The sequence below is a fragment of the Myotis lucifugus genome, unplaced genomic scaffold, assembly GCF_000147115.1.
Source record: "Myotis lucifugus unplaced genomic scaffold, Myoluc2.0 scaffold_99, whole genome shotgun sequence".
Taxonomy (NCBI): domain Eukaryota; kingdom Metazoa; phylum Chordata; class Mammalia; order Chiroptera; family Vespertilionidae; genus Myotis; species Myotis lucifugus.
In genome coordinates, this window is record NW_005871147.1 from 1373674 (window position 1) to 1398079 (window position 24406).

Here is a 24406-nt window from a genome sequence, read left to right on the forward strand (position 1 = left end):
TTGTGCTCCCTGCTGCCCTTCCATAGGGAGCAGGTCTCCTCTCCCTCGTACTCTTACCTCCCCCCTCCCTCTCTCCCGCTCCCCTGCCCACCCCTGCCTCAGCCTCTCCTGTGTCTCCCCCCACCCCTACCTGTCCAGCTCACACCAACATACCAAGTTGCAAATCCTTTGTTGCTGCCACAGCCTCTGTGACATCCCCAGGATGGGGCCAGAGGGCGCCCCCAGGCCCCTGAAAACCCCAGCAGCACCTTTCAGAGCCTGACTTCCTTCCTCTTCTACTCAGAGGGGGGAAAAAAGAATCAAACGGAAGTGCCCAAGGAAATGTTGGGTGTGGCCATCTTTAACGTGTTTTTAAAAACATTTTATTATTCTTAGCCCACCCATCAATTTGGAAAGATGGAATTGGCTCTTATTCCCATCACTGATTTTGAAGTCCCGAGCCAGAGCCGAGCGACAAAAGCAGGTTAAGTGATTAACCGATTACCCGATCTGTGAGGAGCAGCTGGGGGCAGAGGGCGAGGGGCCAGGTCATTACTCTTTTTTTTTTTCCACACTCTCTCACTCTCTTCTCTCCACGATCACTGACCGCCCCGGGGGCCTGATCACAAACCCTGCTTGGCCAGGGAGGCGGACACTTCGTCAGCTAGCGTGGCGAGCTGGGGCGAGTCTACCATGTCGATGCTGCCCGTGGAGGACACGTTGCTGAGGTGCCGCGGAGACGTGTCCCCGGACACCACGGGCGACTTGTACACGATCTCCGCCCCGTGGTCCGTCTTGGCTTTGGCGTTCTCACGGAAGGTCAGCTTGTGGGTTTCGATCTGCGAGACAGGAGGGGAGGGAGGCTGAGAGGAAGAGCCGGAGAAAGGGGCACCGGCCCTGCCAATCTGGCCCGGGTGCGAGGGCGCCGACGAAGGGGTGGCAGCTGTGGGTTCATCATTTCCAATAGCAAACACTTGTGCAGTTCTTCCCTCCTGCCTCCCGGCGACCCTGTGCCCCTCTCCAGAGGCAGCGGCCGCCCTGTGTCTTGTGGACCCTTACAGACGTATCCCGCACGGGCGTATGTGTGAACACGTACAAAATGCATGTGCCCGTCTATTTTAATACGTAGGTAACAATATGCACTGACTCGGCCCTGTACTTTGGTTTGTAGACTTAAACCTTCTGCTGTCAGCGCTAGTTCCCACGGGCTTGCTGGTGGCTGCCTGGCATTCCACCAGGGCCGATGTACCCACTGCATCTGCCCCCCTGGGGGTGGCTGTTTCAGCTGTTCCAGGCTTTTGCTGTGACAAAGAATGCTGTGTGTGAATAACCTTGGATGACCTTGAACACACAGCATTTCACACCCTGTAAGCGTGTCCTACCAGTGGAGTTGCTAGCAGGTCCTAAGGCGTGCGCGTGCGCGTGCGCATTCTATCCCGACATGCCGCCCAGTTGCAATGCAAGTGCTGAAGTTCGCCGGAGAAGACTAAGGGGCGTCCCCAGAGCCACAGCTGCCCTCCAGGGGCCACGCACACCCCTCCCCTTTGCCAGCGACTGATGAGTCTGGAGGTGGCGGCAGCTGTGGGCAGCACTGATGGGTGTGACAAAGCCCTTTTATAAAAGTAGAGAAACGGTGGCGTAGTCTGCAGCCCCGGAGGGCAGAGCGCCAGTGGTACCTGGGAAACTCAGGAAGCGTTAGCCAGAGAGGCAAGTGGCACAGTGATTCCTGATGAGCCCTGAAGTGATGGCCGCAGTTGATTCTCAACCTCTCGGGGGTCCTAAGACCGCTCCGAGTGTCTGATGAAACCACAGAAACACACACAGTTTCTCCCGTGGGCCCAGGTGAAGGGCCCCTACCGCATGGGCTTGCGTGTGGCTGTAGAGAGACTAGGCTCCCATCGAAGCCATATATGTGCTGATTTTGTTCATTTGGGGCCAGCGCTTTGACCAAAGGACTCTTCCAAATTTCTGTAGTGGAAGGGCCTTTTTCACATAAGTTTTGATAAGAACATTCATGTTTTTTAAAAGCTTTGTTCTTGAGAAGAAATGACAGGGTCCCAGTAATGACCCCAAATCCCCCAAACTGAAGGGAACTCAGGCAAGACCCAGCGACTAGAAACGGCCGGGACTGCGAGGTCCTTGTCCAGCGGCCTCCCCGGGGGCACGCCCTGGCAGCGGCTTGGCTGAACTCGGGGTTTCACCGTCACTGTTTTGCTCTAACTGCCTGGTGACCCATCTAGAAAGTGAGGTTCTGTCCCCAGGACTTGTCTTTGGTGCCTGGGCTGGCTTGGGGATGGCTGCTGCCTTTTGTGGCTGCTTGGCAGCCACGGGGCCTCGGACAGCGGCTCTCACATTTGCACCAAAGCAGAGGTCGCCAACCTTTCGGCTCTCACCACGGACCATCAGTTTTAAAACCTCCAGGTGTCCAGACCACACCTGTGACCAGTCAGCATTTCCAGGGTGGGGCCCCGGCTCCAGTCCCATCTCGCCCCCAGGTGGCTGCAGCGGGCAGCTAAGGCGAGCCCGCTGTCCCTGGGGGCTGCTGAGGACCACCTCGAGCCAGTCCCCGCGGGGCCTCCAGCTCCCTCCCCTGGAAGCCGGGGCCAACAGCCTCCCCCGGCCCTGCCCCCTTTACCTTTTTATTCCCTCCCCCAGGGACGTGGGTGATATTATCCAGAGACCCGATCTTCGACTGGACCCTGTCCTTGAAGTCCAGCTTCTCGGATTTGACTTCCACCTGGCCGCCACCTGGAACACAGCACGCACAGCGCCGCCAATTAGCTCGGTTTCGAGAGTCATTCCCAGGAACACCGGCTGCTGGGAGCAGCGAGGACGCGCCTTCCCTTAGAAAGCGGCTGGGGCACAAGGCAGTCCTTCTAAAGGGCTGGACAGCAGTTGGCTTCATCCCTCCCACCAAGGCATGCATCAATATTGACTGAGAAAACTCTTCCTCCTGAGATAATGCAAAGGTGAGTGCAGCTGGGCCTGGGAGAAGCTGCTCCCAGTTCTAACTGGATGGCTTCCAGGCAGGGAAGGCGTCTGTGTCAACATCCTGGACGCTGCAGCCCTGCACGACCTTGGCATTAAACTGCAGGCAAAATGCACCCCCAATAAAGAAGGGCCCTGGCCCTCCTGCCTCCTCAGACGCTCGATGCCACCCACAGCGGAGACATGGGCTGAGGGCGAGAGAAAGGACAGCTGACCCTTGAACAACACAGGTTTGAACTGCATGGGTCCACTTACACGAAGATTTCTTTCACTAAATACTGTGTCTGTTGCTTATGATTTTCTTTGTAACGTTATCTTTTCTCTAGTTTATTGTAATAGCACAGTATTTCATACACGGGACATGCAGAATAGGCACTAACTAACTGCATGTGTTTGACTGCACAGTGGTTGGCACCCGACCCCCTACGTGGTTCCAGGGTCAGCTAGACATGACTTGCTTGGGTGGGACAAAGCCGCCCAAGAAAGCTGCTCCCAGTGGGTGACCCCGTGGAGGGTAGTTCTCCCCGGGAGAGAGACTCCCACAAAATGCCCAAGGGAGCCCGGGGACAATGAGGCCTTCTGCACAGGCTTCTGAGGCCTCTCCCCGCACAGGATGGGTTCCGGAGGGACCTCTGCCCTGAGAGCCTGGCACGGCAGAGCCGCACTCTGAACCCGGCGGGAGGTGGCATCTAGCACTGTGTTCAACGTGGTAACCACCAGCCACACGGCCACTTCAGTGTGTGGGTTTTTAATTGAATTTATTGGGTGACATTGGTTCATAAAACCATACAGGTTCCAAGTGCACACTCATCGTGTGCTCATCGCCCAAAGTAACGTCTCTTTGTTCACATTTGTCCCCCCCTCACTTTGCCCACTTCCACCCCCCTTTCCCTCTGGCTATCACTATACTCTTGTCTGTGTCTGTGTGTTATCTATATACTAGAGGCCCAGTGCATGAAATCATGCATGGGTAGGGTCCCCAGCGGCTATGGGGCAGGGGGAGGGGTGCCTCCCTTCCCCCCAGCGCCTGCCCCATTGCCAACGCCCGCCATGTTTCGTGCCACCCCCTGGTGGTCAGCGCACATCTAACTCTGGGTCAGTCAACTCCTGCCCGTAGGGACAATTTGCATATTAGCCTTTTATTATATATGTATATATGTGTGTATAAATATATATATTTTTTTACTTAACTGCTTCACATTTTTTCATCCAGCCCCCCAATCCCCTCCTCTGACAGCAGCTGTCAGTCTGTTCCATGTATCTATGCCTCTGTTTCTATTGTGTTTATTAAATTATTTTGTTCATTAGAGTTCACATGTAAGTGAAATCATATGATACTTGTCTTTCTCTGACTGGCTTATTTCACTTAGCATAATGCTCTCCAGGTCCATCCATATTGTTGCAAAGGGTAAGATTTCCTTCTTCTTTATGGCTGAGCAGTATTCCATTGTGCAAATGTACTTTTAAATTTTAATAAAATTCAGCTCCTCAACTGCCCTGGCCACGTTTCATATGCTCAACAGCCACACGTGGTCAGTGGCCTCGACACTGGACATCACAGGTGTACAGTATTCGCAGCATCGCAGCAAGCTCTGTGGGTCTCACTGGTTTCTTTTGGAGAGGGGTGCAGGGGAGGGGGATGGTAAGGCGCCAACAGTATCATTTTCTGTTCAAAGTCACAGAGGGGACACAGCAATGGCCCAGGGTCCCATGTTGCAGTTTGTGCAGTTGGTGAAGTGTCCCCCATGTTGGCTGGGGACCAAGCTGGGACATCCATAGAGCCGAGCTTCAGGGGCCAGACCAGGCCGCTCCCCAGCTCTCGAGGTCCGCGTGCAGCCTGCGTGGAGCACTACGAGCCATCGGCTAGGCCAGTGGTTCTCAACCTTGGCTGCACATTAGAATCACCTGGGAATCTTTTTAAAATCCTGATTTCTGGGCCTCATCCTCCAGAAATTGTTTTTCTTTGTTACTAATGTTGTGGCCTCACCCCATAGCCACTAGGGTGTAGGATCAGCATCTGCCCTCCCTGCTCAGGGACGAGATAGGACAGCCCCTTCCACCCTCAACACTCTCCATGGCCCATCCCATCGCTGCTTCCCAGCCACCCCGGGAGCAGGCACCCCCCCCCACCCCGCCCCAGGCCCTCCCCTCCCCCCCAGTTCGCAAAGGCTACCTGGCTTGTGATGGATGTTGCCTAATGAGCCGCACTTGGAGGTCACCTTGCTCAGGTCCACGGGTTTGTAGACTATTTGCACCTGGAGGTGAGAGGGGCGGGCAGAGAATAAGTGGGGTTACTTTCCGGGCGGAGCACAATGAGAAGCAGCTGTGGGCATCCAGGCGCGGCTCGACCAGGCCTGTCTGCCGAGGCCCAGCCTGGGTGGAAACGTGTCCACCCTGCCCCCAGGGAGCCGGGTCTGCACCAGTGACTGGGGGTGAAGACGCTCCAGTCCCCAGGACAAGGACCCTCGGGGCAAACAGGGTCCTTCTCTCTGTCCCTGAGCAGGGCCCATGCCATCTGCTTAGCAAACACACGTAGAGCAGCCACTCCTGACGCGACACAGACATCACATTCAGCGAGGACACAGAGGAGGAAGGCCAGTGCGACCCAGTGTGCAGCATTGGGAAAGCGAGAGCGTATCTGCTGGGCCTCAAAGAGGAGAGGGCCTTGGGGGTGGAGAGGGGGCTTTCTCCCAGGAGAAGCTTCCAGAAACCCCAGCACACCCACAGCAAGAGCAATGACGGCCAGTGAGCAGCCGTGGGGAGACCCGGACGGAAGAGCCAGTTGGCACCTGAGTGTCCTGGAAAGTGACACTGGCAGGGGGCAGGCGGCCCAGCAGACACCCCCAGGGTTAGTGTCTCGGAGAGCAGACGCCCACACACCCGCCGAGGCCCAGGGCTTCCCCTTGGCCCCGGTCCACCCTGTGGCCGGCCACACTGACATCCTCCCCAGGGGGACGGTGGCCCCTGTACGGCCCCCTGATCTCAGCCCAAGAGCCAGCTTCCCTGGGGGGGCTCCCCAGGGGGCTCCTGGAGGAAGTCCCACAAAGCCATGGCTGTGAGGGTCCCAGATGGTCACCGAGGGACCTTCCCAGCAGTGACCTTGTGTGAGGTCACCAGAGGGTGCAGGAGGTGTCACCCAGGGGACTCCCGCTTCCTGCCTGGAGAAGGGTACCCGAGGGAGATGGCCTGGTGCCTGAGGATGGGTTAACCAGGGGCACCAGGAAAAGAGGAGAGGTTTCTCCTTGGGTCAGAATCGTCTGGAACAACCCTTTTCTCAGTTACTCAGAATCGCCCTGGCGTGTGCCCTCAGTCCATGGAGAGTTGATTGAGGCCGACAGGTGGGCCTGGGCTGTGTGGCCGTGTGTGGTGTGGGGCGGGAGGCACAGGGCTGGCAGCCTGCACCTCGAGGGGGTGGGTAATGAATGACTCTGAGAACAGGCCTGGGAGGGAGCTGGGCTCTGGGTGGGCACCCAGGAGGTGGTCAAGGAGCTTTGGGGACTCGTCCTGGAGGGAGGGGGCGTGACCCGGCTTCCTGCTCTTCCCTGCAGCCTGGATGGGCAGCCACCTCCAGACCGGAGAGCAGAGGGCAGGCCAGAGGCCGGAGCCCAGGCTGGGGGTCCAGGGCCCCCGAATCACCTGAGGTGACACTGTGCAGCCACCTTCCCCCAGAGGAGCTTTCTTCGAAGGCTCCTCCTGCAAACAAGCCTCAGGCGAGGACCAAGCACAGCCTGGCCGGCCGGGGCGCCCGCGGGCCTCTGCTAGGCTAACCCACAGGCCCGCAGGGAGTGCGGGACAGACAGGCGGTGCCCGAGGAAGTTCCTCCGTGTTCTGTGACTGCCCGCAGCAGTGGGAGGTACCCTCTCCTCCTGCAGGACCTGCCTCAGCCTTGCCAGCACGGCCTCCCACCAGCTGACCAGACACAAGTTAAACCAGAAAGCACATGCCTCCTCCTCTGGCCGGAGACCAGTGTGAGGCAAAGCCAGCGAACCAGGAGTCGGAGCTAAAGCAGCAACGTGACCAGGGCTGGGGCGGGTGGGGGGCCAGGGGCAGGCGAGCAGGGACTGGGGAGACAGCAGCACTGGTGAGGAAGCGTTCATGAGCGCCATGCAGCAGCCGCGTGGTGAGCGCCCATCCCGGGACAGCAGGGCTGGGCAGAGCGGGCAGCGCTCAGGCGGGGCAGCGGCACATTGCAAGAATAAACCCTCGGCTGGATGCAGACGACGGCGGCCCAGGCTGGGCATTTTCTGGAGGGAGAGCCCCTTGGGGCATCGCCACCATCCTCGGCTGCCAGCCAGGAGCGGAGCCTGCTCTCAGAAACCTCCTCTCCCCAGGAGTGGGCCGCAGGGGTCTGGAACCTCCTGCTCCCCGTGTTAGGCAGGGGCAGTGGGGGAGCCTCAGGCTGAGTTTGCACCCACAGAGGACAGCAGGAGGGCAGCAGCAGAGCTGGCCAAGTGGGGAGGTGAGGGTGCAGCCCCAGGTCTCGGGGACACATGCAGTGGGGATGCAAGGAGTCCCCAGAGGCGTTTGGAGGCAGCCGGATTTAAAAGGGCCCAAAGCAATACAATAAATAATCAAACGGGCCCAAAGCGGTGTTTCCCTGTCTCCCGGGGCCGCAGATGGTCCGCTGGGGCCTTCTGTTGGGCTCCTTTGGATCTGAGCCTCTGCCAGGGGATGGAGCTGGTTTGAACATGGGCCAGAGGCTGAGGCACTGGCTCACCCCCTGCAAGTGCAGGAGACAAACGAGGCCAGAGACCGGACTCGGCTTGCTCTGAGGTAGAACAGTGCGACCTTTGTGTCCACTTGTCAGGACAGGGCCAGCTGTCCACAGTGGAACCCCTCAAAGTGGGCCTGCCCAGGTGATGGGGAGGGGGTGACAGAGCCGGGTGCTGCCACCTTTAGCCCAACCTTGAGGGGCCGGGCTGCGGGGCTCCCGGGAGCCCGTGCTGGGCGGTGAGTGGGGTCACGGTGGGTGTGAATGCTGTGAGGACCCCACTTCCAGGTATGGGCCAGGGAAAGATCAGCCACCTTCCCTAAGCTGCCCGGGCAGGCCAGGGGCCCCCCGGTGCTGGGCACCCCTCTGAGAACGGGGCACGGAGCCTGAGGATGGTTTATTCTGTGCAATGTCTCACAGGGCACACACTCATGCCACGCCTTCAACACCAGACCCCAGCCGGGCGCAGGGGACGTGTGAGGTACTCACACTGCCGCCTCCGGGCACATGTTTGATATTATCCTTTGAGCCACACTTGGACTGGACGTTGCTAAGATCCAGCTTCTTATTAATTATCTGCACCTTTGACAGCCAGAAAAAAGGATGAGTGACACCCCCAGCTCGCCTGCTCTGCACGGAGGACCCCGGAGGGCAGGGCAGGGACCGGAGGCCCAGGCAGCACCCCAGGAAGGCACTCCCCAACCGGCTGATCTGGGCGGACCCACCCTACAGCTTGGGGTTCACAAGACAGACCCATCCAGAGGCAACTCTTCCCCTGACACAGGGTGTGTCACGGAGGCCCCTGGGCGAGCCTCTGAGGCCCTAAACCAGAACTGAGTGCTCACATGGTGGGGGGGAGGGTGGGGTAGGGGGGAGAATGTGCTCACTTGTGTTACTTTAATCCTCACCGAGGACGTGCTTAGAGAGAGGAAGGGAGAGAGAAACATCGATCGGTTGCCCTCTGTATATGCCCTGACCGCGAATCGAATTGGCAGCTTTTCCACGCACAGGACGATGCTCAACCACCGAGCCACTCGGCCAGGCCCACTGAGGCTATTAAATGAACAAACACAGAGTCCCAGCTGGGCCCTCACGCACACCCCTTGGACCCGTCAGAACCTTCCCCGAGACCTGGCTGTGGCTGTTCTCAAGCTTGTCAGGCGGTGGAATCACCTGCAAGTATTTAAAAAACCAGACCCCACCGCGATCTAGAATGAGAATCTCGGGCTCTGCTTCTGCAAAGCGCGTGGTGCTGCCTGCACACCTGGGTCAAGGACCACTGAGGTCACAGGAGGACGTGGGTGCTGTGTGGAGAAGACAGAGCAGACCTCCCCCCCGCCCCCCGCCGCGGGCGTGCGAGGACTTGGCCTCGTGGAAGGCAGGGTAAGTGCTGCCCTTCCAGCCCTCGGCTCCCCCTTGTCCACAACCAGGTGCCTCAAGGGAACTGGGACAGGGGCCCAGGCGCCTCCTCTCAGCCTCCCTGGGCAGGTGTGGCCCGGATGGTGCGGTCCCACTGTCGTCCTGTGAGGCTCAGGGGTGGGGATATTGACATCTTAGTGGGGAAAGATTTTGACCCACTTTGTCTAAAAACTATGAAATACGCAGACAACCATGGCACAGAGACGAGGGTTGGCAAACTCCACTTTGCTGGGATGACGGCACCCTCGTCAGCAGGTGTCTCCCCTCAGGAGCACTGTGCTTGGAAACAGGGAGCCACGGGTTCAATTAACCACCGATGATATAAAGGACCAACAGCCGGCGTTCCCACTTAAGAACCAGCATCGGCCGACGAACCAGGCCGTCACGGTCAGGGCACACGCCTGGGTTGCAGGCTCGATCCTCGATGGGCGTGCAGGGGGCAGCCGATCAATGATTCTCTCTCCTTATTGCTATTTCTATCTCTCCCTTTCCCTGTCTCTCAAAAAAAAAAAAAATTTTTTTTTTTTAAAGAACCAGCATCGCTCTCTGAAGTCGGTTTGGCTCAGTGGATAGACCTCTGTGCTGCGTTTGGGAACGGTGGCTGGGGGCCGCTGCCTAGAGGCCAGGGGTAGGGTGGCTATGGCTGAGGGTCAGGGCCCTGGCTGGGGGCCGCTGCCTAGAGGCCAGGGGTAGGGTGGCTATGGCTGAGGGTCAGGGCCCTGGCTGGGGGCCGCTGCCCAGAGGCCAGGGTTAGGGTGGCTGAGGCTGAGGGTCAGGGCCCTGGCTGGGGGCCGCTGCCCAGAGGCCAGGGTTAGGGTGGCTGAGGCTGAGGGTCAGGGCCCTGGCTGGGGGCCGCTGCCCAGAGGCCAGGGGTAGGGTGGCTATGGCTGAGGGTCAGGGCCCTGGCTGGGGGCCGCTGCCCAGAGGCCAGGGTTAGGGTGGCTGAGGCTGAGGGTCAGGGCCCTGGCTGGGGGCCGCTGCCCAGAGGCCAGGGTTAGGGTGGCTATGGCTGAGGGTCAGGGCCCTGGCTGGGGGCCGCTGCCCAGAGGCCAGGGTTAGGGTGGCTGTGGCTGAGGGTCAGGGCCCTGGCCGGGCTCGTCCGGGGAGAATGAGCCAGAGCCGGCCACCCAGGGGTCCACAGGTCCTCAGCAAAACGAAGAATTGAGGATATGATAGCGAAATTGGTCCATCCTACTTTTTGGTGTTAAAATGGCCTTTCCTTTATTAAATTATTAATTACTACATCACGTTAATAGATATTATTTTTAGGTGTCCTTTACCTGGCTACGTAAACAGACAGCAATCTTCTGGAGGCACCACCCCCAACCTTTTTCTTTAGCATGAACCTAACCACCTGAGAAACCTATCTAACCCACCTCTTTATTCTTTTATGGTCCTTTCAAATAAAAGCTATGCCTGGCTGGTGTGGCTCAGTGGGTTGAGCATTGTCCCGTGCACCGGGAGGTCCCCGGTTCTATTCCTGGTCAGGGCACGCTAGATCTCTGGGGTGGGGGTGGGGGATGGGGGGGTTGTGTGCAGGAGGCAGCCAATCAATGTTTCTCTCTGATCAATTTTACTCTCATCCTCTCCCTTCCTCTCTCTCTCAAATCAGTAAAAACATATTCTTTCCATTAGAAAAAACCCAGAACATTGTGCTTTTGAAAATAGAGGTTAAAAAAACGCAAAAGTTTTCTTGCCTTCCAAACACAACCACTATCGTATTTCATTGCATTCCCTGAAGCCCCATATACACGTAAACTACCGTCATGTGCGTAGAAATGGCAGTAATTAGTGCGTCCACACACTTTCTATCTTGTTTTATCAAGTAATGTACCCTAGGCACCTGTGCTATCAGATGTTTATCCTGATTCCATTTTAAAGAAAATCAACAGCCTCACCACAAACACCTTTGCGCAAGGAGCTTTTCCCTGTTTTGGGTTATTTTCATAGCATGGGGTCCCAGGAGTAGAATTTCCAGGCCACAGTTATAAACACTCTGAAAACGCTCAGCACAGCCCCTGCATGGCTTTCTGAAGGATGTTCCCCGAGAGCGCGGTGCAGGAAGCTCACCATAGAGCTGCCAATCTTGGGCATTTCAAAATGTGTTTATTTCCTTGACTAACACAGACGGCACTGCATTGTTGGCTTCCTCGGCCTTTCTTTGATTTTTACTAAAGTTGCTCCTTTGCCCCCTGTTTGCTAGTAGGTGTATTTCTTTCTAACAAACAACTGTTCAACTTATTTCTTCGTAATTTCTTCTTTGTTTTTTAAACGTAAAAACCACCCCTCCGTTAGCGGTTGGATGAATCTCTAATTCCACGTCCCCTTTCTCACCACCACCCCCTTCGTTACTGACGGAGCTCACAGGGGAGGCCCAGGGAAGTTCAGCGACTTTCTCAAGCCCGTGGCAGAGCCGCACAGGAATCTGGATCTGGGCGTGTCTGTGGCCACAGGCGACGGATGTGACTGCAGTGTTTTGCCTGAGCTGTCTGTCCTCAAGGCTGTTGTGTCATAAGCCAAAACAGCGCTCTCCCTCGGAGAACACCGAGTTCTCTCCCGGAGCGGGAGACACACGGGCAGGGCAGGGCGTTAGCCAGGCGGGAGCGAAGAGCCGGGTGAGGGATGGACTTTCTCCTGCTGCTGCTTAAGGAGCTGCTGTCACCCTCTGCATCGTGTCTGAATCAATGTGTGCCGCCCTCAGATTTGAGGGAGTCCCACTTGAACTTCTTCCTCGGGGATCATTTTTATTTACAACTTTCAGCTGGGTAAGTCCCAGAGGGAGACTAGCCTACTTTCACGAAGAGCAGTTTAGAATTAGAAAACAACAACACACACACACACAGCAATAAAACAAGAAAATGTAAAGGAGAATGGTAACAGAAGGGGAGGCCATTAGCACTGACAATTACAAGACAGATTATGACCCCCTGGCCAGGTAGCTCAGTTGGTTAGAGCTTCATCCTGATATGCCAAGGTTGTCTGATTCCTGGTCAGGGCACATACAAGAACCAACCAATGAGTGCATAAATGAGTGGAACAACAAATTGATGTCTGTCTCTCTCTCTCTCTCTCTCTCTCTCTCTCTCTCTCTTCCTCTCTCAAAAATAAATAAATAAAAACATTAAAAAAACACACACACAAACAAGATGGTTCCTTACATTTAACTTTGAGCTTCCTGGAAGCCAAGGCAAAAAGGCAAACAGGATGGGTTACATAACTCCTCTTATCTGACAAAGAAAACTTACCAGTTTTGCAAGTTTTCTGTAAAATCCATATAAGAAATTCATCAATCAAATCAAGAGTTCATGAAGTAATAATAAAATTTATAACATAACCAGAAAATTTTCCCTCCAGTGTAACTTTTTCTTTTTCCAATCCCACAAAAAAGACAACAAGCTCTCAGTAGCCCTTTTATGGGATTTGGAAATAGACAAAAGGATATGTACAAAGCAGACACAAATTACCGTTAGTCATCAAATTAAGCCAACACCCTTTACAGAATGTTAGGTTTACAGAAAGGGGGGAAAGGGTAACGGTTGGCATTCTGAAATTGGGATCCTGAAACGACTTCTCTCTGGAGTATCTTGTGTGATACTGAGCCTCAGGTCTGGCCAGACACTGAACATACCCATCACAGGAAAGAGCAATGTTTTGGAAGCTCCAAATTTTAGTCTGGAGACTCCCAGTCAGGCAAGAAATTCCTGTGGTCAGGGTTTGGCCCTGGAGGAGAGGGTGGGGTGAGGTGGGCGGGTCCACTTTGCTTTAATCTGCTTCCTGGAGGGAAGTCCCAAACCTTTATTAGACCTTGAACTTGTTCTGTTTGCGCTCAGATCGCTCAAGGTGCACCAGGTGGCCCAGCCCTCCCCTGGCGAGCTCCCAGCTGGCCCCTGGTCCTGGCTGTCCCTGGCGAGGTCTGCCCCCAGCACTGCCTGGTGCTTGCTGGGCGACCTCACCTCACTGGGGTCGAGAGGCCCAGGGCCCAGGGCTGAGGATTCGGAGTGGGATGTTCTGGTGGGAAAGTCTGAGCCTGAGGACGGACACGGGAAAGCTTATCTGGGTCCTGTTAAGTCAACCAGCCAGAGAAGAGGTCAAATAACAGGGAAGTCGCCTGTAGAATTATTTGCACCTTTCCTTTAACCAGTGACTGCCCCCAGCTGCTTTAAAATGATTTACACAAGGTTTTTCCACAAACACGGGTGCTGTGTACGGGGAGGGTCCCAGCCTGGCTCTGCCCGCCGCTCGCTGCAGGGCCCGACACCTCAGCCCAGGTTCACCTGAGTCCAGGACAGGCAAACGATCCCAGGCAAACATTCACTTTACTCCACAGAAATGCTCCTCACCTGTGCTTTTTAAATTAAGAGCTGGGACTTTGTCAATAAATATAATGAATCTAGAAATACTTCCTGAATGGAGACAGACGCTTACAGCGCTCCATCGCCATCTTGTGGCCGCTGGGAACATTGCAGCCCAGGGCGTTCCCAGCCTGAGCTCGGGAGGTTCCTGTCCAGCTGGGTCTTTGCATTCCGGCTGCGGGCCAGGGCCCCTCCGAGAAGTGACGTTAGCTCTGTCTGCTCAGAGCCAACCAGGCCACCCCCACGCTCGGGCCGCCGTGCCCTTTCCAGGCTATGACCCTGCACATCCCACTCACCCTTGGCAGCCACAGGATCCCCTGTTCTCCTGACCAGGCAGCCCAGCCCCAAGTGCACCTTCTCTCTGACCCTGGATGGCACTGGGGCCGGGGCGGGGGGCTGTGCTTCCTTCTGCGCCCCCACTGACCGCACAGAGGGGCGGCTGAGGTTGGTGTTGCCCCATCTGCCCTCGCATTCAACTCTGAGGCCTCCCAAGCTCACGCCCACGACCACTGACAGCTGAGCCTGGGCTCTCTGCCGTGGGTCCCTCCAGCTCCCTCTTCCTTCCACATCCTGGCTAGAGGACAGTTCCTGTCGGCCAGGGCAGACACTGCTGGGGCACAAAAGGCCTCCTCCAGCAGCTGTTCACGCTCCCCGGCCTAAGCCCCCACTCCCCTGCCCATCCCAGCTCTAACTTGATTTTGCTTCTGATCTGAAAATCTCCAGCGTGCGGTTCCTCACGGCGTCTTCCAGCCCCTGGGCCCAGCACTCTGTGTGTGTGTGTGTGGGCCGGGGGGGGGGGGGGGGGGCTGTCCTTGCCAAGGCCAGTGATGGTCCCAATCAAGGGTCTGCCCTGGCTTCTCTGAATTGTTGGTAACACGTGAGACTGTGGGTGACACCCCACAACACAGGTGACTCTCCGTGTGGGGGACCCCCCCCCATGGTATGGGCTGATCCCCACTGCATCCCTGGCCAACCTCTCCGCTCCCTTTGTATTTCCCTCCCCTGGCCTGGGCCCCGGGGGCAGCAACTCAGCACAGGGCCTGACACTCAGAGGTGCCCCAGAAATGTTGGTGAATGAACACAGGGAGGTAGGAACCCGCTTCTGATGCTACCTGCGTGCTCTGTATCACCAGGATGTAAGGATGCCAGTTCACATTATTCACCTGCAGTGAGTAGCTTTTAAAAACATGTTTTAAATTTAAAAAAAATGTAAAAATTGATTTTAGGGAGAGGAAGGGAGCAAGAGAGAAACATCGATTTGTTGTTCCAGTTCTGCATTAGTTGGCTGATTCTTGTATGTGGCCTGACTGGGGATGGAACCTGCAACCTTGGTGTATCAGAATGACACTCTAACCAATGAGCTACCCAGCCAGGGCCTTTAAACTATGTTTTAAATGCTGGTTCTCTGTCGCCACGATGGAATTCTCCCCTGCTCCCCTCACAGAGAGTAGGGCTCGGACAGACTCTTGGGGAGGGAGGTGCGAGACAGAGGGGGTGGCCTGGCTGGTACTGACTGACATTTGGGGACACGGGGTCTTAGCCTGGACTACACATCGGGAACACCTGGGGAGGCCCCTGAGGTTCTTACAAACCTGGGAAAGGCTCTGGCGTCAGGATTTTTAACAGAACCCGCCCCCCCCCGCCCCAGGTGATTCTCCTTGGCAGCCGGTGGGGAATGAGAACTGTCCGGCTCCAGGAGCAGGCTCCCTGATCGGCAGTGACCCCCAGCTGCCGGCCTCGCCGCCCCTGGCTCCCGTCTTCATCTAGTTCTGTGGAGGGGCCAGGGATTCTTCCGCACTTTCCTTTTAAAGTTCAGAATTTCGTTTTGGTCTCTGCAAGCTGTACACCATCACTGCACAACGACGGAAGTAGGAAGGCCGAGGTTCTCAGTCTGCAGGTTGCCAAGCAGCTGCTCTTCCTTCTTCCCAGAGGCCTCGGTTCACGGAGGGAGTTGCCCCTCAGCTGAGGCTCCCACAGGCCACAGCCCCCCAAGGCCTGAGCGTCGCCTCCGGGAACCGCCGGCCCAGTCCAGGCAGAGGACACGCTCATTTTAAGAGCCTTCTCCGTGGACCCCAAGCGTCTCTGTTTCCTTTTCAGTTTCCCTGGAGACTGATGCGTTGCTCTTTGTCGTGGTGGCTGCGGTGGTCTTTGGTTCAGACAATTGTCTAGGTTTTCTATGGACGTTAAGGGATGGCTGTCGATCCTCCCTCTGCGCTTCCCCACACCTCCCGCCTGGTCAGTCCTAAGGAAAGTCACCCTCTCTCCTTCGGGAGATGAGGGCACGTCTGCGCCCGGCCTGGTGCGTGGTGACCTGGGGCACCTTCCCCTTCCGCTCTGAGCCTCAGGTCACAGCCCTGGTCCCCAGGCTCCTCGCCCTGCGCAGTGCAGGGCGGGGGCAGGGCAGCCCTGGGAGAGTCCCCCCTCCATTCAGCGCTGTCACTCAGCAGAGCTGCAAGAACTGGGCCAAAGGTGCCCAGCCCTTCCAAGCCAACCTCAGATGACCCTGGGGTGGCAGGAGGACACGGTGTTTGCTGGTGTGTGACCGCCCCGCGGGCTGGGAGTCGCTCAGGGCTCCGGTTCCCTCTGGGTGCGCTGGTCACAGCTGCAGAATCATCTCCACGGCGCACACTGGCCGGTGGGGTTTTGCTTCTCATTTTTCAAAACGGGCAAACGGTCACACTGCTATGAAAACAGGCACGAGGCCCCCCGGCACTGAGGGGAGGGGGCCGTGTGGAGAACATCCCATCGTCTTGCAAACCAAGTCCCTGGAGCTCCCTCTGCCCCAAAACATCACAGAAGGATCAGCCTCCAACCAGCACCCTCACCGCTGCCTCAGCCCCCCTGGAAGGAGCCGGGCATCTCTACCGAGAGGCGCACAGGCCGGCATCGCAGGAAGGAAATATGGCCCAGGGCCTCCCTGTGGTCCAAAGACAGCTCCCCCGAGAGGTGCCTGGGCCCCCAAGGCTGGGAGGGGCCAGCGGGAGGCCCTGAGGCTCCGCAGGAGCCAAGAGCAGGGTTTCAGGCGAGACACCCACATGTGCTCTCCGAGATGGCCTCTTCCAGGGACACCCAGTCCCCGGCCAAGAGTAATAAAATCAATGGTGCGGAGGGTGCCCGCTGTGGGGGAGTCGAGCTGTCCCAACTGGAAGGTTCTGTAAAGACTCCCAGCCCACCAGGAGGCTCATTGCCCCCCAAACGGCCCAGCCCAAAGCCCCCACACATCTGTGGCCTCCAGAGCAGAGCCTTGGTTCTCGGTACCCCACACACCTCTTCTCCCTTCCCCGTGCCCCCCTGGTGGTGGGTGGGGAGGGCTGATCTGTGTACCCACAATTCATATGCTCAAGTCCTAACTCCCAGGGCCTCCGAACGAGGCTGTATCCGGAGACGGGGCCTGTACAGGGTGGTCCTGTTAAAACAGCTCCTTAGGGTGAGCCCTCATCCGCATGACTGGTGTGCTTACGGGGTGGGGGGGGGCCCAGAGGCACCCGGGGGGAGGAGCGGGAGCACACGAGGAGGGGCAGCCGTCTCCAGTCGAGGAGGGAGGCCAGCGGCCTTCCACACCTCGGTCCTGGGCTTCTGCCCTCGGCACTGGGAGGAGGCAGGTTTCTGCTGTGTAAGCACCCAGCGTGGTATTTCCCTGTCAGGCCCAGGAAACTCGGGGGGCAGGGACAAGAGGAGGAGGGCAGGCGGGGTCCAGGCCAGCCCCTTCTCCCTCCACCTCAGGCCCTCGGAAGCTCACGGCCTCCACCTTTAGGGGACCCCAACATTCATGAGCGCCCACTTGCCCCTGGAAGAATCAGTTCAAAATGGAGCCCAGACTTCCCCAGAACTGAAGGTAGAGAGAAGCCTAATCTAAGCAACCGTCCGACAAACGCCTGACACCCACCTACTGACCAGCTGTCACGTTCTACACGAAGTGGGCACCCCCACTTCGAGGACCCCCGGGTCACAGATCAACCGTCCTCTGATCAGCAGGGCTGACATGGGGAGGAAAAGAACCGGCACTTTCTCTCCCCCACGCAGAGCTGCATGGGACCCCAATAAAGAACCACAACCCATTGTCTTTCCTTGAAGAGGTCTGGGAGGGGGCCGGGGTGCTATGTGAGGGTGGGAGGCAGTCACTCGCCTGCCTCTGACCCAGGTGTGGGGGCCGCACGCCTCCCCCGGTTCCGGTTCCGGTTCGGTTCCGCACAAGCACAGCGGCCTCCTCATGCCCTTACCTTCCCGCCTCCTGGCTGGTGCTTCAGGTTTTCGGTGGAGCCGATCTTGGACCTGACGTTCTTCAGGTCGGGCATGGGCACGGGGGCAGTCTGCAGGCGGCTCTTGGCTGAAGACGGCGACTTGGGTGGCGTGCGGACCACAGCCACCTTCTTGGGCTCCCGGGTGGGCGGGGTTGGCAGGGATGGGGTGCGGGAGCGGCTGCCAGGGGTGCCCGGGGAGCCGGGGCTGCTGTAGCCACTGCGATCCCCAGATTTCCCAGATTCACCTGGAAGAGAGGAGGGAGTGAGGCCAGAACTCGGAATGGGCGCCACTTGGCCAAGGCCCGGGGCTGCCTGTCCGAGGGCCCACCCCGGGCTCAGGGTGAGGCAGGTGGAAAGGCCGGGAGCTCAGGGGGCTGCCTTGAGCTCATCCGCGTCTTTCCTTTCCTGGCCTTGTCGCTGAGGGCAAGAGACAGTAAGTACCCCTTCCCAGAGAGGGAGCCGATTCTGGGGTCGAGAGGTGGGACCCCAACTAGCTGTGTGGTCTCTGACAAGCCACATGCCCCTGAGTTCGGGCCTCACCTCGAAACCGAGCACAGGGATAAAGCCCGCAGTGAGGAGCCGGCGGCCATGTGTGTGCACGGGCTTCAGAAACTCCAGTGCGATGCCAGGTGGCCTTGGCCCTGAGCAAGGGCGATGCCAGGGCAGGACCAGGGCCACCTCGTCTGGACCCTTGAGACCCTTTCCCCACAGGGTGAATGTGAAGCTGCTGAGCAAGTTCAGGGCCCCTCTCCCACCAGAGCCTCCGCAGCCTCCCGACTCCAGACACTGTGCCTGCTTCATGCCCACCTGTCCCTCGCTCTCCAAACAAGCTATGCCCAGCCCGGTCCCTGCCCTGCCGTTCCCGCCCTTCCCCACGATGCAGGGCAAATGCCAGTGCACCTGTCACACCCTCCGGGAAGGCTGCTGGGACCGTCCTCCCCTGGGGGCCGCTACCCGGTGCTCCCTGACCTGCACCCCGCGCCCCACTGCCCTCCAGTCGTTTACTGTTCCATCTGCCCGTGGTTCAGTGGTTCTCTAGTGTGGCCCAGGGCCCCTGCGTCAGTCTCTAGACCTGTGAGGGGGAGCGGGGGCTGTAAGAGGCAGGTTCCCGGCCCTGCCCACACCTGACGTGACAGAATCTCTAGGGGTGGGGCCTGCAAGCTGCTGCTCCCAAGCTCCCCTGTGATGCTTGAGCCGCCGGGTCTGAGAGCCACTGGGCCCCATGCTGTGCCCCCGGGCCGAGGCTTAGCTTCCCTCAGCTCCGAGGCACTTGTCCAGGGGGGAGTAAGCCAGGTCCTTCCTAGAGTGTGATCGTCCGCTGTGAACCCTAAAGTCAAGTTCTGTGGCAACAGGACAAACGAAGCCTTTTCTCCTTTTCCACCTAAGAACCCCCCCAACCCCCATCTCTGCCTCTAGGTCAGTGATGGCGAACCCATGACACTCATTTTTTGGGTTGATTTTTCTTTGTTAAATGGCATTTAAATATATAAAATAAATATCAAAAATATAAGTCTTTGTTTACTATGGTTGCAAATATCAAAAAATTTCTATATGTGACACGGCACCAGAGTTAAGTTAGGGTTTTTCAAAATGCTGACACGCTGAGCTCAAAAGGTTCACCATCACTGTCCTAGGCCATCCCCACCCACTCTGCCCTTCCCTGCCCTCCCCTCCTGCCTCCACGCACAAGGCCAGACTTGGCGATGGCTTCACATCCTTTCTGTGCCACCTAATTTTGGAGTGACCCCTGAGCCTGTGTCTGCATCTGAAAGGGGGGGATGTGTCACAGCCCCCAGTGCTGTGTGTGAAGACGGGATGTGGCGACAGGTAAAAGCGTCCAGAGCAGAGACGGGCCGGCCTCCCAGGCTGTGCAGACCACGTGTGATAAACGCCAGAGGGAATGTCACACACAGACCGTGGTTAGGGACCGTGCAACCTTCAGCAGCCACAGGCAGCCCGAGGCACGCGCTCCCCTGCCCCACCCAGCCCTCCGAGGCAGGAAGTGAGAACACACAGGATTAGAAAGCTCCCTCGGACGCACACGGCTCATCAAACCACACGCCAGCAGAGGAGCGAGAATCCTGACTGTCCCCGTCCAGGCTCAGCGTGTGAAACCACGGTTTCAGAAGCGGGTCCTCCAGCTCTAAACACCAAAGCCGACAAACAGCCACACACAGAGGGGGTGACCCCTGGCGGAGCAGGGTTACCTCGCTCAGGCTTTGGCCCTGCGGGGGGTGGTTTTCTCTGCACTTGCTTGGTAGCTTTAAAAGAAAAATCCACAGGAAGCCTCGTTACAATCAGGCAGAAACGGGGCCTGAGGAGCTCTTCTCCGGGCCGTGGGTGCCCAGCCAGGCCGAGGGGCTGAGGTGGGAGGCAGGGAAGGCGTCCAGGGAGCAGGGGCCTGTCTGTCAGGAAACAAGGTCAAGGGGCCCACGGGGTGCTCTGTCCACCTGCAGGCGGCCACCCGAGAGCGGGTGAGGGCCAAGGAGAGATGCACGTTCGTGCTTCCAGTTGTGGCTCCAGTCGTGTGAGCCAACTGCATCGTGTGAAGTGACAAAGAGCATGCAAAGTCGTATGCAGATCCAGTCACAATTCCGCACTGACCCCCTAGCATAGGCATCACATCCACGAGGAAAACACTGCATGGAAAACCAAACCAGCGCGCCTTAATGCGCGCCGTCCTGGTAGGCATCGCCCGAGGGCAGACTCGGGCTAGACGCCACGCAGAAGCCTGCCGCCGGCGAAGGGCTCTGAGCTGCCGCCCGGGCCAACGGCAGCAGAGGCGTCATTGGACCAGGCCAGGCTCACGCGCAGCCATACAAGACCCACAGGCTCCCGAGCATCTCCCCGGAGCCAACACAGGCCAGCGCCCCCTGACTTGTGCAGCATCGAAACCCAGTTGCCTGGAACATGTTTCCTGGGAGAGGGGGCCTAAGCCTGGCTCTCCCCGTCCCCAAAGAGGGCTACACCTCTGAAAGCACTGCCGGAAGCAAAATCGCTCTACGGGAGCCTGTCCTGCTACTGAACTGACCGGGTTCACTCCCAGGAGCGTAGGACAGATAGCCTGCAACTGATCAGTGAAAACCTCTGGCTTCTGTCAGAGGGTCCCCAACACCCCAGCAAGTGAGGCTGGGCAGAGGCCGCGCCCTGTGTGAGGTCACGCATAGTGACGTGTCCGAGTGGCCGTCAAAACACCTCCCAGGGGCCCTGAACTGGGTGGGGGTCAAGAGAAGCTCAGAGAAGCCCCCTTCCTACCCCTTGTTACCATGCGGCCTCATTCTCCTCCTGCTTCCAACGAGCTGGTAGATGCAGCCGTGCAAACTCTGAGCTCGACACCTTCATGGATAAAAGGTGGGGATGCAATATCTAACTAAGAGAATTGTCAAGAAGGCGGAAAAGAAAACGCACAATCCAGTGCTTAGCGAGCAGAAGGCATCGCGGAGCCACCAGGGGCATGAACTGTCAGGGACAGTTCGGAGATGAGGGTTGGGTTCCAGGGAAGGTTCTTACCCGTGCCCGGCGGGGTCTTTGGGGACGGCGTGGTTTTCGCTGGAATCCTGGTGGCATTGGCCGGGCCTTTCTGGCCTGGAGGGGCCGCTCCCCGGGGTGTGGCAATCTTGGTTCCAGTTTTAGTGTCTGCCCCCTGTAAACCGAAGCATGGTAGCGTGGTTTTTACGGTTGAGAAAGGACTTTGTTACTTGGCGTCGATGCCACTTAACCACTTTGACTCAAAATGAGGCTACGGGTGGGGTGACCCTTTGCCTACACGATGCAACGAATGTCTCCTACAATCACAAGGGTTTGCTGGGCACACAAACCCGCAGCCCCACCCAAACGCCAAGCGCTCCGAACACGTTTCCTCCTGGGGGAACGTTCAGGTGCGTTATCAGCGTGAGCTGCGCTGATGTGCGGCAAGAACGGCCATGGAGCTGATAGGGACGCTCAGGCTCACTCCCCACCAGGCCGCTCAGCAGGCAGGACATCAGACCGCTCCCGTGTGGACACCCGTTCTCTGCCTCTCCTCAGGGACCTGACTGGCGGTGGCTGGTTTCACCAGAGGCCCGTGAGGACCCTGTTTGTTGAACTTGACCGAAAGTGCTCCAGGGCTAAGTCAGACTCTTCTGTTCTCTCACAAGCAGCCCTGGGTTTCAGCGACTCCTTAGATGCGCTAAGAGCCCATGGTGGTGAACACAGCATCGATTAGCAAACCGGCCCGAGGCTGAGCAGGGCACCAGCACAGCCAGCTGGCAGTGCCCGGGCTTGGTTACCCAGTCGATGACCCTGACTCATGACTCAGAAAAGACACTGCATTCACCAAGGACCTAACGATGGCTCAGGAGGGAGTCAACTAGCGGGTCAGGCGTTGCTGCCCAGCGAGGCTGGTATCCAACCCGAGAGGGCAATCTGGAAGCACTCCAGTTCCCCAACCGGGAGTGGACAGGGGAGCCCCACTCGAGCGGCGACTTCACAGCGGGGTCCCGGCAGGTGCCTGGGGGCTGCTGCTATGAGGCACTAAGGGAGTTTAGAAGGATGGTGCCGAGGCCCCATCCCCATTTCAACTGTTCTATGTGGCGCTTCTAGGTAAGAGCTGATCTGAAGAAAGGTCTTTTCGGCTAAAAGAGACACACATTGGAAAACCACACGAGAGCAGCCTGGTTCTTTGCGGAGGCGTTTTTCCTTACCTTGACTTTCATCTCCTTTGCTCCAGAACCGCCGGTTCGGGGCGTGACAGAAGAGACGTGTTTAGGAGAGGAGGATGGCTCTGGGCACACGGCAGGGCTGGAGGGTTTGATCAAAGGGTCTGAGCTACCAGGAGGGGGGCCTTTGGGGCTAAGGCAGGGCCTACTGTTCAGGGTTTTAGCAGAGGAAGGTGTGGATGTCTTAAACATAAACATAAATAAAATCAAAATAAAAGTCAGCGCATGGGGGAGGGAAACAAACTGAAAAAGACAGTAACTAAACATAAACAAGGCAGGTAACGGTCTACGGCAGGGATCTCCACCTGTTTGGATCATGTACCCTTGGCAGCCGTCATCGGCCAGAACAGGTGGGGACGTGCGCCCTCATGGACTCGGCCAATATATGCAGTGCATTATAGAATGCACATGTGACAGAGAATGCACATGTGACAGGACTTTTAAAAGAGAAGCTGAAAAATGGAGAGAAGTTCTAGAACGTTCTGTCTTGATCCCATTGGCCCCCCCTGCTCCCCACTTTGGAGAATTTTTTGATTTACAGGTGTTTCATGTCCAAAAAGTTGGTGGAGATCACCAAAGTAGATGATTCTAGGATGTTTCTCAATAAAACTTCTGCAGCGTGTCAAGCGTCCGACATGCCCAATTCCAGGTGCGGAGCCAGGCTGGCCAGCTCACCCCTGGCGCCCTCCCCCTCGCTGACAGGTTGGTAACGCTACAATCCGGGCTGTGCCGGTTCTCAGTCTCAAAGATTCTGCCCGACACCACTTAGCACTCTCGCTCTCTCTCTCTCTCTTTCTCTCTCTCTCTCTTTCACACACACACACTCACACACACACATACACACACACACACACACACTTTCTGAATAAAATCTGCAATAGAACTGAACTCGATCTGGTGAACCCTAATCTGGCCCAAGTTTCCTCTGGAACGTGGGCCACTTAAGGAAAAGCCTGAGTGGGCGGGCGGCCCATGGGACAGGTGCCTGAGAGCCGGATGACCTCACAGAGGCAGCTGCACTTGACGATGTGTGGCTGGCACCTGCGGTTTGTCCTAATGCCTTGGGGGGACTCTGACCAGGGTGTGTGGCCCAGGGAGAGGAGGGGCTACACTTTCAGGAATAAACCCTGGAGGACCGGTCGAGAGGTGGGGCTGAGCTACGACGGGGCAGGTCCTGACGGAGATTTTACTGGTTTCTGGGGTTTGTTCCTCATCGCCCTTGCATTCCCCAGGGAAGCCTCAGCGAGGAGGACGGCCCAAGGGATGGAGGAGGAGTGAGGGGAGGGATGCGAGCTGAGGTCCTGGGGCTGGTGAAAAGGAAGAAAAGCTGGGGGTGGGTATTGGCAACGCCTCCTTCCCCAGATGCACAGGCAGCGCTCTCCCTACCAAGGTTTCTGAGAGACCTGACCCCTCACTATGAGCAACTCTAGGGCAGGGACGTTGCACCATGTGTGGGAATGAATGAATGAATGAATGAATGCATGAGGCTGGGGTCCCCCTAAATGTGCATTATGATTGGCAAGCAGCTATGGCTACTGCTTCAAGCACCGAGGGCAGAGCCCCATCCCCCAAGTCTCTGCAGGACCCATAGCTGACTCACAGGGTCTTGTGATGGGGAACCCTGACTTCCTACAGGACAGCGCTTTGGGGAGTGGCCCTCAACACGCTACCATTTTGCACCTGGGGGCTCCATCAGGGCTCCGGGGCTGATGAAGACCCAGGCCTTTCAGGCAGAATTGATAACGGGAATTTTAGGCACCTTTAAGAAAAACAGGTCTTCGTCTAGGGCAGTGATGGCGAACCTATTACACGCGTGTCAGAGGTGACATGCGAACTCATTTTTTTGGTTGATTTTTCTTTGTTAAATGGCATTTAAATATATAAAATAAATATCAAAAATATAAGTCTTTGTTTTACTATGGTTGCAAATATCAAAAATTTTCTATATGTGACACGGCACCAGAGTTAAGTTAGGGTTTTTCAAAATGCTGACACGCCGAGCTCAAAAGGTTCGCTATC

At 57.3% G+C, this 24406-nt stretch overlaps 1 protein-coding gene across 19 annotated transcripts in view; it reads right to left on the reverse strand.

Annotated features, from left to right (window-relative positions):
* Positions 1 to 339: 339 nt before the first annotated feature.
* The window catches only part of MAPT (microtubule associated protein tau), a 76836-nt gene continuing 52769 nt past the window's right edge, over positions 340 to 24406 (reverse strand). For 7 of the 19 annotated variants that reach the window (XM_023756798.1, XM_023756795.1, XM_023756789.1 and 4 more), the window contains 8 exons: positions 22373 to 22570; positions 21201 to 21333; positions 19898 to 19951; positions 17670 to 17935; positions 8168 to 8260; positions 5141 to 5222; positions 2615 to 2727; positions 340 to 818 (listed from right to left, as the gene is read on the reverse strand). In XM_023756798.1, the coding sequence (XP_023612566.1) occupies positions 603 to 818; positions 2615 to 2727; positions 5141 to 5222; positions 8168 to 8260; positions 17670 to 17935; positions 19898 to 19951; positions 21201 to 21333; positions 22373 to 22570 (1155 nt within the window). In that variant the 3' untranslated portion in view covers positions 340 to 602. The remainder of the gene's footprint in view (positions 819 to 2614; positions 2728 to 5140; positions 5223 to 8167; positions 8261 to 17669; positions 17936 to 19897; positions 19952 to 21200; positions 21334 to 22372; positions 22571 to 24406) is intronic. The other 12 variants (XM_023756801.1, XM_014458714.2, XM_014458713.2 and 9 more) reach the window with 6 other exon arrangements.